Source organism: Pantherophis guttatus, chromosome 9 (assembly GCF_059756535.1).
Source record: "Pantherophis guttatus breed Tessera chromosome 9, ASM5975653v1, whole genome shotgun sequence".
Lineage (NCBI taxonomy): Eukaryota > Metazoa > Chordata > Lepidosauria > Squamata > Colubridae > Pantherophis > Pantherophis guttatus.
This window is the reverse complement of record NC_142071.1, coordinates 15115444-15129473: the sequence shown is the minus strand read 5'-3', so window position 1 is coordinate 15129473 and position 14030 is coordinate 15115444. Positions and strand designations below refer to the sequence as shown.

General features: G+C 46.8%; 1 protein-coding gene and 1 non-coding gene across 9 annotated transcripts in view; one reads left to right on the top strand and one right to left on the bottom strand.

The window, feature by feature from the left end:
* Positions 1–8: 8 nt before the first annotated feature.
* LOC117677077 (small nucleolar RNA U13) lies at positions 9–106 on the top strand. Its single transcript, XR_004594636.2, has one exon. It is a non-coding gene; the product is annotated as a small nucleolar RNA U13 (small nucleolar RNA).
* Positions 107–10424: 10318 nt separating this feature from the next.
* RNF122 (ring finger protein 122) overlaps positions 10425–14030 on the bottom strand; it is a 43483-nt gene continuing 39877 nt past the window's right edge. For 6 of the 8 annotated variants that reach the window (XM_034436896.3, XM_034436897.3, XM_034436899.3 and 3 more), the window contains one exon: positions 10425–11419. In XM_034436896.3, the coding sequence (XP_034292787.1) occupies positions 11305–11419 (115 nt within the window). In that variant the 3' untranslated portion in view covers positions 10425–11304. The remainder of the gene's footprint in view (positions 11420–14030) is intronic. The other 2 variants (XM_034436898.3, XM_087875710.1) reach the window with 2 other exon arrangements.

The window sequence follows — 14030 nt, the reverse complement described above, 5'->3', positions numbered from 1 at the left end:
GTTTTCTGATCCTTCAGGTTCTTTCATATGATGAGTGGGGTGTTCATGCGCATGCGTGAGATGTGCCGTCCCAAATGTTACGACGGGGCACAGGACCCATCTGATCAGAACCTAGAGAGTTCTTCTAGTTATGGAACAGGGTTGTGTTTTTGTTATTGTCTCTTTTAGTATATGAGTTAGTTGTGGTTGTGTTACATATTAAACTCTTCGTTTTAACCGCTTGAATGGATGCTTGCACTGTATCCAACTTCATATTATTTTTTTTAGTGCGTAAATTACTTGGTTGGTTGTGGTTGAGTCCATCATCTTATTGTTTCTTTTAGTGTGTGAATTAGTTGATTTTTTTGGCTGCTGTGCTGTGGCTTTTCTCAGGTGCCAGTAAATCCAAGCTGGAAATGTGGCTTAATCTGGAAATGACTGGGTATCTTTATATGATTTATTTGTGTTTAGTATATGAATCCTTTAAAACAGCGGTCACCAACTTTTCGGCCCTCAGGGACCACTAAATTCATAATTTTAAATCCCGCGGACCACTAATATGATCTGCTTAATGACCAGCTGGGTGGGCATGGCTAGGTGGTCATGTGACTGGGTGGGCGTGGCCAACTCGATGTCAATCACATGGAGGGGCGCTTCGCCAGCCTCTATTCACCCCCCTCCCCAGCCACTCCTTGTCTCCTCGCCCAGGCTCCTTAGGGCCCCAACAGGAAGCAGTTTATTTTATTTATTTATTTATTATATTTCTATACCGCCTTTCTCCCGTAGGACTCAAGGCGGTGTACAGTCAAGAAAAATATAGACACACAAACATCATAAAATTGCTAATTAAAATTATTACTTAGTTTGGTCAATTAAATAAAACCCAGAATTAGATAACATTTAAAAAAAAAAAATCATTCACATGTTTGTATGTTTAGCCCTGCCTGTTGGAACATCAGGGTCTTGAGGGCACGGCGGAAAGCACGGAGATCAGGGATATTCCGTATCTCCGGGGGCAGTTCATTCCAAAGGGTTGGAGCCCCCACAGAGAAGGCCCTCCCCCTGGGAGTCGCCAGTCGACATAATTTGACTGACGGTACCATGAGTAGTCCCTCCCTGTGAGAACGAACTGGTCGGTGGGAGGCTATTGGTGGCAAAAGACGGTCTCGTAGGTACCCAGGTCCTAAGCCATGGAGCGCTTTAAAGGTGATAACTAACACCTTGAATCGCACCCGGAAGACCACCGGGAGCCAGTGCAGCTCGCGTAGGAGAGGTGTTACATGGGCGTAACGAGCTGTGCCCATAATCACCCGTGCGGCTACGTTCTGGACCAGTTGGAGCCTCCGGGTGCTTTTCAAGGGAAGCCCCATGTAGAGAGCATTACAGTAGTCCATACGGGAGGTAACTAAGGCATGAGTGACCGTGCGCAAGGCGTCCCGATCCAGAAAGGGACACAACTGGCGGATCAGGCGAACCTGATAAAAGGCACCCCTGGCCACGGCCGTCAAATGATCTTCTAAAGATAACCGTGAATCCAGGAGGACACCCAAGTTGCGGGCCCTCTCTGTGGGGAGCAAGATCTCATCCCCTATTGTCAGTGATGGTACCAGCTGACTATACCGGGACGCCGGAAGCCACAGCCACTCGGTCTTGGAGGGGTTGAGTCTGAGCTTGTTTCTCCCCATCCAGATCCACACGGCCTCCAGGCAACGGGACATCACAGCAAGGGCATCATTGGGGTGGTCTGGGGTGGAGATGTATAGCTGTGTGTCATCAGCATACTGATGAACACTCACCCCAAAACCACGGATGATCTCACCTAGCGGTTTTACATAAATGTTGAACAGAAGGGATGAGAGGACTGACCCTTGCGGCACCCCACAAATAAGGTGCCTCGAGGTCGACCTCTGCCCCCCTGCCAACACAAACTGCGAACGGTCAGAGAGGAAGGAGGAGAACCACCGAAGCACGGTGCCCCCTATTCCTAACCCCTCCAGCCGGTGCAGTAAGATACCATGGTCGATGGTATCAAAAGCCGCTGAGAGATCTAATAGGACCAGGATAGAGGAGCAACCTCTGTCCCGAGCCCTCCAGAGATCATCCACCAATGCGACCAATGCCGTTTCTGTGCTGTATCGTGACCTGAAGCCCGACTGGAACGGATCCAGATAGACAACTTCATCCAGGTATCGGGGTAGTTGTCGCGCCACCACACTCTCAACAACCTTCGCAACAAAGCGAAGAGTGGAGACTGGACGATAATTTGATAATATAGCCGGGTCCAGGGAAGGCTTCTTGAGGAGGGGCTTCACAACCGCCTCTTTCAAGGCGGTGGGAAAGACACCCTCACTCAGAGAAGCATTTATAATCCCCTGGAGCCAGCCTCGTGTAACCTCCCGGGAGGCCAGTACCAACCAGGAGGGACATGGATCCAATAAACATGTGGCAGCGTTAAGCTTGCCCAGAATCCTGTCCACGTCCTCAGGAGCCACAGAGTCAAACTCTTCCCAGATAACGCTCTCAAGACCTGCCCCCGTCTCCTTCCCTGGATCTACCCAATCGGAGTCCAGGCCTTCCCAAATCTGAGCGACTTTATCATGCAGGAATTGTACAAAATCCTCAGCTCGACCCTTTAGGGATCTTCCCGTACCCCCACCTGAAGTAGGGAACGGGTCACCCTAAACAGCGCAGCTCGGCGGTTCTCTGCAGATGCAATAAGAGCAGAGAAGTAGCTAGACTTCACCGCTCTTATCCCCACTAGGTAGGTCTTAATATAAGATCTCACCTGTGTTCGGTCAGATTCAGATCGGCTTGTCCTCCAATTGCTCTCCAGGTGTCTTTTCCGACGCTTCATCTCTCTCAGCTCCTCGGAAAACCAAGGAGCTAGACGAGATCGGCATCGGGTCAGAGGCCGCAAAGGCACGACGCGGTCCAAGGCCCCAGTAGCCGCCCTGTCCCAGGCGACCACCAGGTCCTCAGTCGAGTCGTGAGCCAGAGTCTCAGGAAATGGCCCAAGCTCCATCAGGAACCTTTCGGGGTCCATCAGGCGCCTGGGACGGAACCATTTGGTTGGTTCCGTCTCCCTGCGGTGGGTGGAAGTGACTTGAAAGTCCATGTGAAGGAGAGAATGATCAGACCATGACAAGGGCTTGATGTCTATATCCCCTATTCCTAGATCATTCAGCCACTGATCAGAGACAAAAATCAAGTCCAAAGTGTGATTCCCCAAGTGGGTGGGGCCTTGAACTACCTGGGTCAGGTCCATGGCCGTCATGGAAGCCATGAACTCCTGAGCCGTCTCCGACATCTCACCAGCAGATGGCAGGTTAAAATCCCCCATAACAATAAGTCTGGGGGTTTCCACCTCCACCCCGGCTATAATGTCAAGCAGCTCAGGCAGGACCGCTGTTACGTGGCAGGGAGCCAGGTACGCAATCAGTAGGCCCATCTGAATCCCCCGACCCCACTTCACAAGGAGGGACTCACATCCAGCTATCTGAGGAACAGTGGCCTCCCTCGGGCAAAGACTTTCTCTAATGATTGCTGCCACTCCCCCACCCCTTCCCTGAGTCCTTGGCTGATGGAATGCACGGAAACCTGGCGGGCACATTTCCACAAGGGGAACTCCTCCCTCCTGGCCTAACCAGGTCTCCGTAATCCCTGCCAGGTCAGCACCCCCCTCTGAAATAAGATCATGAATGAGGGGGGCTTTATTTACCACTGACCTGGCATTACATAACATCAGCCGTAGACCCAGGGTCTGAGACTCTGAACAACCCGGGAAATGAGCAGTGCTTTGGGGGTCGGAGTGGGCAATCGCTCGTAAACATCGAGTGCGCACTCCCGAAACATAATATGGCCCCCTGCAGCCATCATATCTGCCCCTCCCACTTACTATACTAATGCCCATCGCTTCATCCCCCTGCATCCTTGTCAGATTTCTGTCCCCATCCTCCCCACCATGATTATCAAACCCATTACCCCTTTCAGTGGATTTATGGATCCCCCCAGATCCATTCCCACAATCCCTCCCAGAACCCCTTAAAATAGAACTTAAAGATTTATCTAAAAAACCCCAAAGCCGTCGGTTTTTTGCAAACCACCTCTCGGGGTTCCAAAACCCGTCCTCAAGGGCGGCCCTTGATAACTGAGAGGGCCAGACATGTGAGAGGGGGGAATCTCGCAGTGCAAGGAGCTCCGCAGTTGAATACATCAAAGATAGGAGCGAATTGAAGGAGATGAAGGATCATTTTCTTCTAAGAGTGTTAGAGATAGTTAAGACAGGTAATTTAAAATAAGGGAGGAAATAGATGTAAAAGGGAGACCAGTATGTTACAAATGTCAATACATCGGAACATCATCGCCCTCTCACGACGATGGGAAGTCTTGTGGTTGTAGTAAGTCCATCCAAAGGAGGTGGGGGTAGAGGTCTCAAAGGGTCGTCCTCTCACACGACCAAACCATTTGAAACAAACAAAGAGAAGGTGGTCTATCTCCCCATAATCCAAGACTCTCGATGTCTGTATCTCCTCCAGTCCTGATACCAGCGATGGCCGAGGATTAGATCAAAAAAGTAAGGCAGAGCCACTGGACAAAGTATTTAGGGTTAAATAATCAGGGTAATCTTGGGGGAATAGGTGGTAAATAAAGCTGCAGATCGATCTAAGATTGCAAGTTAACGCTGAGTGGTCGTAATAGATCTAGATCTGATAAAGGAGAGAGGGACAGTTGAGGGGGAGAGTAAGTCATCATCTCCAGATTGTAATCCTCAGTCCCTATCCATCACCTTGCTCAGGCTACTTAGTTCAATTAGTTTAATAAGTCCTCAGAGTTTCAAGAAAGAGGAGTGCAACAGATCCCTAGAGGTTGAAGGGATCCTAACATTTATAGCCTTTGCAGCATTGCCCTCTCCTCTATTAACAACGAGGGCTTCCTTGCAGCCTCCTGGTGTTGCCGTCGCTGTCGCTGCCATTAGCGCCATTCCCCTCGCCATTGTGGTAACCCCCTTGCCATAGACATCATCGCCGCCGTGTTGCTACATGCAGCGCCTATTAGCCCAGGCATCATTATCAACACCCTATCCGGAGTCGCTGTTGCCACCGTCTCGCCAACCATTTCATCAGCTGTATTAGACTCAGTGGTTGACCCGGTCATGACAGCTAGGCTTTGATGTTGACATCCTCCCCACCGCCCTCAGTCTTTTTACTGACAAACAGCTGATCTTCGGGCTCGGCTCGGATTTTATCCTTGGGCTCCATCCACAGCTCTATTGAGCCGAAAATACCTCAGCTTGCTGGGAGGGGGGGTCTGTGAATGGTTAATTGACCCCCACACTCTTGAAAATGTCGAAACATCTCCCTCCTAGCCTTGGAGTTTCAGCTCTGAGCTGCCATTTTGTTTTGCAACTGTCAACGGAACTGTAGTTGTTGGAGCTAGGGAGCCACCACGAGAAAGAGTTGGCAAAACAGCTCAGTTCAGATTGGATCTGACTGAGAAGGAGGCTCAGTAGAAGCACCTCACTGAGGACTACGAGCATAGGCTTTCCAATCAGAGGGAAGACCTGTGGGAATGCAAGGCCAGGTACAGGTGCCTGTAGGCTCAGTGGGCTGAGATGGTCAGCCAATTCCAGGCCATGATGCAGTCCCACTGGAACAAGGTCCTCTGGCTCTTCGCCACCAGCGGTACTTCCCTCCAGCCCTTGCCCAAAGCCCCGCACCAGGAGGCTGAAGCAGATCCCAAGTTGGAAATTCTGTCCCTTTCCAACCCACACAAAAAGACCCCAAAGGGGGAGACACTCTGTAGCAACACAAATGTTCATTGCATGTATCTGTCCCAGGGGCTGTAGTTTGAGGACCCCTGATTTAGTGCAATATAAAAAATGCAAATAATTTTTCTGCGGACCACCAAAATTTTCTCATGGACCACTGGCCACCACTTGGTGACCGCTGCTTTAAAACAATTAAAACTTATGGCGACCCAGAGACTTAAGTGGCAGGCAATGAAGGAAAAGCATCAACATTTAAACAGAAAAAGTGTTGAAGACATGATATCTGCATTAGATGTTCTAACAATTACGAAGGGGAGAGCTGATATTTGGCCAGGCGATATTGATCAATCAAGTCTATCTGAAGTTTTAGGGAGGATAACACAAGACAATAACTTTTGCCAAGTTCATTGTTCTGCACAGAAAACTGAGTACAAATGCAACATTGTTAACAAAAGTGGTTCCTTTGTCCCAAGACACAGAAAAAATGCAGTTCAAGATATATGGTTTCTGATTCTGTCCTGTGATCTTGAGTATATATTTATTTGGTCATCTGGTTGTGAAGGATAGCAAATAATGTCTAAATTAAACATGAGCACTGTTCTAGGATTTGCTGCTTTGCACAGCAGGAAACAAGGTACTTCCAATGTATAGTAGGCACCCACCCCAAAAAAGGAGCAGCTTAATGTAGATATGTCTCTTTAAATGTGCCTGAAAATACCTTTGTCCTACTCTGTTGCCAGTCAGAATTTCTGTCTCCATGTTTCATTTAACAACAGCTCTGTTTTGGCTTGGTCACCTCTGCTCTTCACTGAACAAGGCATGCTTCCAGAGGTGTCCAGAAGCCTTATGCTTCTGTTTCATGTTCATATATGTCTTAGTTTTTTAACAGCACAATGTAATAAAATATTTAGAGTAAATCAGAACTGACCCTACACTTTAAAAGTTTAATACAGTATTAAGCAGACTTTTATATGAAGGTTTTGCTGAGGACCTTAAATTCAGATGAAGCAAGTTCTCTAAAAGACCTAGATCTATGACTTATTTTCTATTCTTCTTTCTCCCTTATGCATATAATCCAATATATGCTACCCTATTGTTTTCTTTTCCTTCATCTGCTTCTGTATCTGTTTTCTAAAAAGATACTGTTTTTCGAATTGCATGATCAATGGCCTTTCTGTCACTAGATGTATTCTCATAGTTCATTATCTCCACTAAGTTTTAGTGCCCAACTACTCATGCTCTAAATTCTGTTACCAAGCCTGTAAAACATTTTTCCTGTCTTCATTCCTCATATTGTTTTCTTGTGGATCAAATTTTAGTCGACTGAGGGGATGACTGACTAGCATGTAACTCACCTTCATGGATGTTAAAAAGGGCTAGTACTTTGATGGAAAATCTCTAAACATTTCCAGGCAGGAGCAGTGACCAACTACTTTGGTATTGCTGACATGAAAAATGAAAGTTTATTTCTTTCTTTAAATGTATATGCTGCCTGACTCCCAGTGCCCACTGTTGAAGTCAACTAGAGGAAAACAGCTGTTTATTTTACAAGAGTAACATAACCTTAGTTTAGTCTGTTAATCCAATTTTCTGTACATTACATTAAATTAAGAAACCCCATTATAGGTTGAATTTGCAAAACATCCTAGGCTAAAATGTGTTTAGTTTGTCACTGTGTTATGCAAATATAGTTAGAATCATAGCTTCCCAGGGTTTCATGTAGGAAATTTTGGTAGATGAGCTCAGTGGTGGGCTGCAAATTTTTTAACAACTGGTTCTCTGCCTAATGACTGGGTGGGCGTGGCTGGGTAGTCATGTGACTGGGTGGGCATGGCCAACTCAACATCACTCACGTCAAAGGGTGTCTCGACTGACCCCTCCCCTCCCAGCCACTCCTTGTCACGCCCGGCCTCAATGTATCTATAGTTCTGTAAAATTGTTGTTCACCTTTTTTCAACTTTATTATCTGAATCTACATATTATAGATCAGTGATGGTTAACCTTTTTGGTGCTGAGTGCCCAAAGCATGTGCGTGCCCGAACCCCCAAAATGCAATGCGAACGCCTCCCATGCATGTGCCCTGTCCCCATGCATGTGTGCGCGTCCCCCATGCATGCATCCTGCCTCCCGTGCATGCAGCAGAATGCAAGCTTCATAGTAGTGGCGGTGGCAGTGGCAGAAGTGGAGCTCCAGAGTGGTGGCGGCGGAAGGCAGAAGCGGAGCTCCAGGGCGACGGTGGCGGAAGGCAAGCTCCAAAGTGGTGGTGGTAGCAGCGGTGGAAGGCAGAAGCTGAGCTCCAGAGTGGTGGCGGTGGAAGTGCCATGGTAGTACAGTGGTTTAATGCACCCTGTTATTAACACAGCTGCCTGCAATTTCTGCAGGTTCGAATCTTACCAGGCTCAAGGTTGACTCAGCCTTCCATTCTTTCTAAGGTAGGTAAAATGAGGACCCAGATTGTGGGGGCAATAAGCTGACTTTGTATAAATATACAAAAGTATGAAGGCTATTGCTTAATGCATTGTAAGCCGCCCTGAGTCTCCGGAGAAGGGCGGCATATAAATCAAATTAAAAAAAAAAAAGTGGAAAGCGAGATCCAGAGTGCTGCCAGTGGCGGTGGCGCTCTGGAAGGGTGGGTGGATGTCCCGGGGCTGCACACATGCACCACAGCAGAGCAGCAGTCTCTGCCCCAGCATGGCATCTCCACTGAGGGCTGCCTGCCCACCTGCTGGCTGGCAAGGCTCAGAAGTGGTGCGTCCCCCCATCATGGGCTGGATGCGGGACCCGAGGCGAAGGGGGAAGCGAGCAAGTAGCAGTTGCCTGGAGGCCCCACGGAAGCTGAGCATGTCAAGCCCAAAAGGCAGCTCTTTGGCTGAGCACAACAGGTCTCCCTCTCCCACTATCAGCATTGGCCTTACCTTCCAGAGCTTTCATGCGCCTCCGTCGGCCTGAACGCCCTGCCATTCAGATTCTAATGGGGCCAGCGCACGGCTGCCTGTGAAGGTAAGGCTGGTGGCAGGCGGCCCTTGGGGGAGACGCCACACTGGGGCAAGACTGCTGCTCCACTGGGGTGCGCGCATGCAACCCTGGGACATCTGCCTGTCCTTCTGGAACACTGCTGCCAGGCGCTGGCCCCACTGGGATCTGTAAAGGGCAGGGCATTCGGGCTGGTGGAGACGCGTGGAAAGTCTGGAGCTCCTTGAGGCCTTCAGGACAGATCAGATTGTCCAAGGCTTTGCTCCCCAGGAAGGGCTCTCTGGAGGGTTGTGTGCCCAGACCAGGAGCTTTGTCTTGGGCTTCGAGAAGCAGTACGAGGCATAGGGAGAGAAACGATAGGAGGCAGAGAAATGTAGTAAGGCTGAGAGAAGTGGTAGGAGGCGGAGGGCGAGAGAAACAGGAGGCTTTGGAGACAAGCACTCTTCCCAGTCCCACTTCCCCAAGGAGGCGCCTAGCTGCACTTACCTCTTACCTCACCCAGGCAATCAGGGCCGCTCAGCTGGGCCACGGGGAGAGCACCGTGTGGGATGCAGCCGTGGTGGAAGGCAGGCCAGCTGGCTGACCCACGTGGGAGGCAGATAGGCCGGGATTCGGGCCTTGCTCGCAGGCTCACCCAGGCAAGCTGGCTGGCCCAGAGACAGTGTGGTCGAGGCAAGTGAGGAAGCCAGACAGAGAGCAGCATCAGCTATGCTGGGCAAGCAGGCAAGATAAGGAGTGACTGGGCAGGGCAGGGCTAGCCAGTGGTGGGATTTTCTGGTTAGCCTGTTGTGACTCCGACCCCCGAGGCCGATTTATCGGAGCGAGAAGGCTCCGAACATGAAGGAGAGGAGTTGGCCAGGCCTCCCTCTCCAGGACCCTCCTCTCTGGCAATGCCTCAGGTGTCTCCCGAAGGGGAAGAGATTGGCCAGGAGCTAGGTATCTCCTCGCAGTCGGACAGTGATGGAGATAAGTCTTGGCTGGATCCATGCCAGTGTCGGAGAGACAAGCGCACGCAGCAGAAAAGGAGGCGTGCCAGAGATTAAGCTGAGTCACTGGACCACACCCCATGGGATAAAAGGGGGGTAAGGTGGCCATTCAGACTCTGTGACGGACAAAACTAACTACTAGTGAGTCACATTGTATCTTTGAAACAACGTTATCTGCCTTGGATTTAATACGGACTGGACTTGACAATTCTTGAACTGTGTGTATCTTGTTTGGGTTTATCTGTCGGAGGAACAACCCCTCCCTCTATGAGTAAAGTTCTTGGCAAGCAGCTACTGGGTTGCTGCCAATCCTCTTATTGAAAGAATTTGTTGTCTGCCAGTTTTATTTAACCCCTGGCTATCTGTTTGTGTGCGTGTGTGAGACGGGGACAGAACATAGCCAAACTCTGCAGAATCTTAATCAGTTCGCCTCAACCGGTCCGAACTGGCTGCAAACCACCTCTGGCTGAGCTGCATTTCTACTTCTGGGGATGGATGAATATTAAAATTGTGTGCTCAACTATGGTTTTATCTTCATGTACTCCAGAGTATCTTCTTGGTATCATATCTGAATCTTTGTGTAGTCCTAGTTTATGTGTGTTGGGGGAAAATGATACAATGTTTCAACAACCCTTTAATGTAACATGTTGCCTTAATCCGTCCTTCCTGCTAAGTGATTACTCATGATGCAAACACATAATCAAAAGGGAAAAATCCAGTTTCAGAGAAAGTACTTTTATTTTTCTATACAAGGACAGAATAGACAAAAAAAGTTAAAAGGCCACTTACGAAAATAGTCCCACTCATCTGAAAACTAAGAGAAGTTTTCATGCCCCTACCTTCGTCACTTTGCCACCTATATGGGTGACCCAAATGCCACAACTTGGCTCCCTTTCTCCACAATATTGGAGAAGATGGGCTATTTGCAGCTCTGCTGGGTTGATGGTGTTAGCTGACTGGTGCCCCTTTTACAGCCTGCGGGAGGCTTTCTGCTTAAGTCTTATGTAAACACTGTAGATTTTGCAGAGAAGGATCTAGCCAAAGTCGGCAATAGCTCTTGTTTTCAAATTGCAGAAGGGATCCCTAAGGAGCAGAAATCAAGATAGTCCAAATGTCAGGAGCTGACTTACTATAAAAAGAAAAGTCTAATTAGAAATCGGAGAGGCTGTATCACCATCTGTGGATTCTGACCAGCAAGTCCTAGAAAAAGGGAAGACTTTGATCTCACAGTTGGCATCACAACAAATGGTTGCTGAAACCTGGTGCTAGAGTTCAATTGTTCACCAGGGTTATCCTGGGAAAGTTCAGACATTCTTGTTTCAAGTTCTTCATTGGTTAATCATCCGAAATAGAGATTCCCATGCACTTCTGATCAGCCTTCCCCAGAAATAGCTCCCAGATGGTAGATGGAAAACAAGGCCAGCTTGCTTTCCATCTTGGCACTCGGAATGGTCCACGCTGCCTTCTAAGAAGGTTAAGATGAACATCCACTTGGAAACAATCTCAGACTGTGACTGTGTGTTGAAGTTCACAATCCCAAGGCAATAATCAGTGTCAATAAAGGCTCTTTGGGGGGGGGGGACATGGGCAGGAAGATTGTCACACTAGTTCATCCAGGAGAATTCCAATGTTCTGATGAGGCTCTGAGGGACCTCCTATAGGCTTATTGCACATGGGACAAACACATCGAACTTCTAACCACTTGACAAGGCACCTGCATACAAAATGGGGGTGGGAGTGTCAAGAGATGGGGAGGTATAATTTGAAAATACAGATCTAAAAGCTTGATTATGACATTCTGAGAAGACCCTAAACAGCATCTGCTTTCTGATGAGCATCCCTTCCCAATTTTACCCTCCCTTTCCTGGGCCAACTGATGTTGGGCCACTTCCCATTGAAGTGCTCATGCCCATCTTAAAGATTGCTCCTGGTGGTGCATTAACATACCTTATTTTGGCTGAATGACTAAATTATTAGGGTACTGTATTTATAGAGTATTTTTTTCTTTTTTAATTTGCAGCAATTTTACTTAATTTCCTGCTCTCAAATGTGTTGCATTACAATTCCCTAAGCCTCAAGTTTTGGAAGCCAATTTACAGGTTAGATTAGATTTACCCAGCATCAGTAAATAGCTGTACACAGAATCTAATATTACCATTTTATTCTGTCTTCCTTATATCACTATCCCCCAAAAAATGTATTCAAATGCTTTCAACATCTCAAAGCATATTTACTTTGAGATGAGTATCAATTCAATATTTGCTTTTTTAGCAAAGAAAATCTATGCAATCAGCCAAAATGTAAAAATCTTATTAATTTGATCATATGATTTCTAAAAGTTAAGGATTTATTTAGCTATATTTTGTACATTAAGTGATTATGGGGAGGGATGGTCTTTTGTGCTCACTGAGCTCGGTTATTTTCTTGCAGACATTTCATTATCAAACTAGGTAACATCATCAGTGCAGAGAGTACAGGGAACCACATATTGCAGCCCTCCTGAGAAATTTGAAACTAACTTTGAAGATGGAATGCAAGAACAATTGAGTAAATTTGGTCCTGGAAAAGAAGAGTAGATGATAAATAAATTCAAGATATCCCCATCTTGATTCTCTTTAATACAGGAAAGGCAAAAGGAAATTCTGTCAGTCTTCAAGATTTGATTATGACACCTAATAACAATAAAATAGAGTTCTAATATTCCTTGTGGTCTTTCTCTGGCATACTTCAAAGAGCTGAGAAGCCTTATGCAAAAATTGGTCAGACAGATAACTGAAACAGCCACCTTTGCACATGAACTGTTGAATTAGGGTCAGGGTTTTCAATCCAAAAAGGAAACCTACTTAAAGGTCTTTCAGCCTAGCAGGACCAATAATAAACTAGTCATAAGATTTAAATTTTGATGAAACATGCTTCAAATCACAGTGCTAGTGGCTCCGCATAGGGCAGCTGCACATAACTAAGGTTTCCCAGTTGGAACATAGAAAATTTCTGATAAAATAGGCCCAGCTTGGCTATAGTCAGAAAAAATATTCAGGAAACCTGCTATTATTTAACTCTTAGGTTTTTCCAGTGCAGCAGATGCTGGAATTCCAGTGACAACTCTGTTACATCCTTGGGACAAAATTCCACTGCACATTCTTTGGGACTGCATATGAGAAAGGAATAAGGACTTAAGTTAAGAAAGTGGGCAAGATGAAGTTTTGAAGACCTGGCTTTCCCTCCAAAGGGCTTGGATAAGAGATGATATGGCTTGACATCAGATTTTTGTTGCTTTTAATGTGCTTAGTTTTATAGTTTTGTTATGGTTTTTATGGTGTTTTTACTTTTGATTGGGAGCCGTCCAGACTTGGTTATAAGAAGCAAGGAAGGGAGGGAGGGAGGCAGGGAGGGAGGCAGGCAGGCAAACCCTTAAAATGAATTTGTAACTCACTCTCAATCGGCTTTTAGCCCAGCAATTACCCAATTTTCTGTTCCTTTTAACAAGAAACAGGAACAAGATTTATTATAATACGTGGACATGCTCCAGTTAAATCTTCCATATCTGGACTTTCGTATGAAACCAGGTAAACTGAAAGCAACAGCCATCCATGCTGGTTTCAGATGAGGTATGAACTGAAAAGCCCCTTTCCCAGCTGCTGTTGTCAGTACCATGGATGTCAGGGAGAACATCTGATCTTGCCAGTAATTAAAGCTAAGCATATTTGAGCCTGGTATATGCTAAGATGGGAAATATTTTAACAACTCCATCTGAGTCACTTTGAGTTGTGTTATGAAGAAGAAATGGGACACCAAAGTAAAACAACAGGATTATTTCACCCTAAATCTGTGACCCTAAGGACACAGATAAACTCCAAGTGATGACTGTAAGGAATAAAAATCCTTCAATTCTCTACCATTCAGTCAGAACTGAAGAAGCTTCTTGGATGAAAGCACATCTTCAAGGAAAAACAAAATCCAGTTGCCTTTTAAAAAAGCACCTTTGGGACAACCATCACCTGGATGACTGATAATCTCCATAGACATTTCACTCTAAAAATATTGCTTCTAAATCAGATCTGCTGGATATCTGCAAAACACAGATCTGTTCCGTCCTGAAACGGAAGATGCAGATGTGTATCCTTCACTAGATTTGCATTCCCTTAGAACTGATCTGGGCATTTTATGGCCCCCAGGCAATATCTGGCCCTTTGACTGTCCCTGCTAGGCCTGTGTGGATTGCTTTTATTTTGAAGTTGACAGCTACTTTTTAAAAAATTTACGTATGTGTGTGCATGCATGCCTATACACCTTCATAGCCCTATTGGCTGGTGTTCCACAACAGT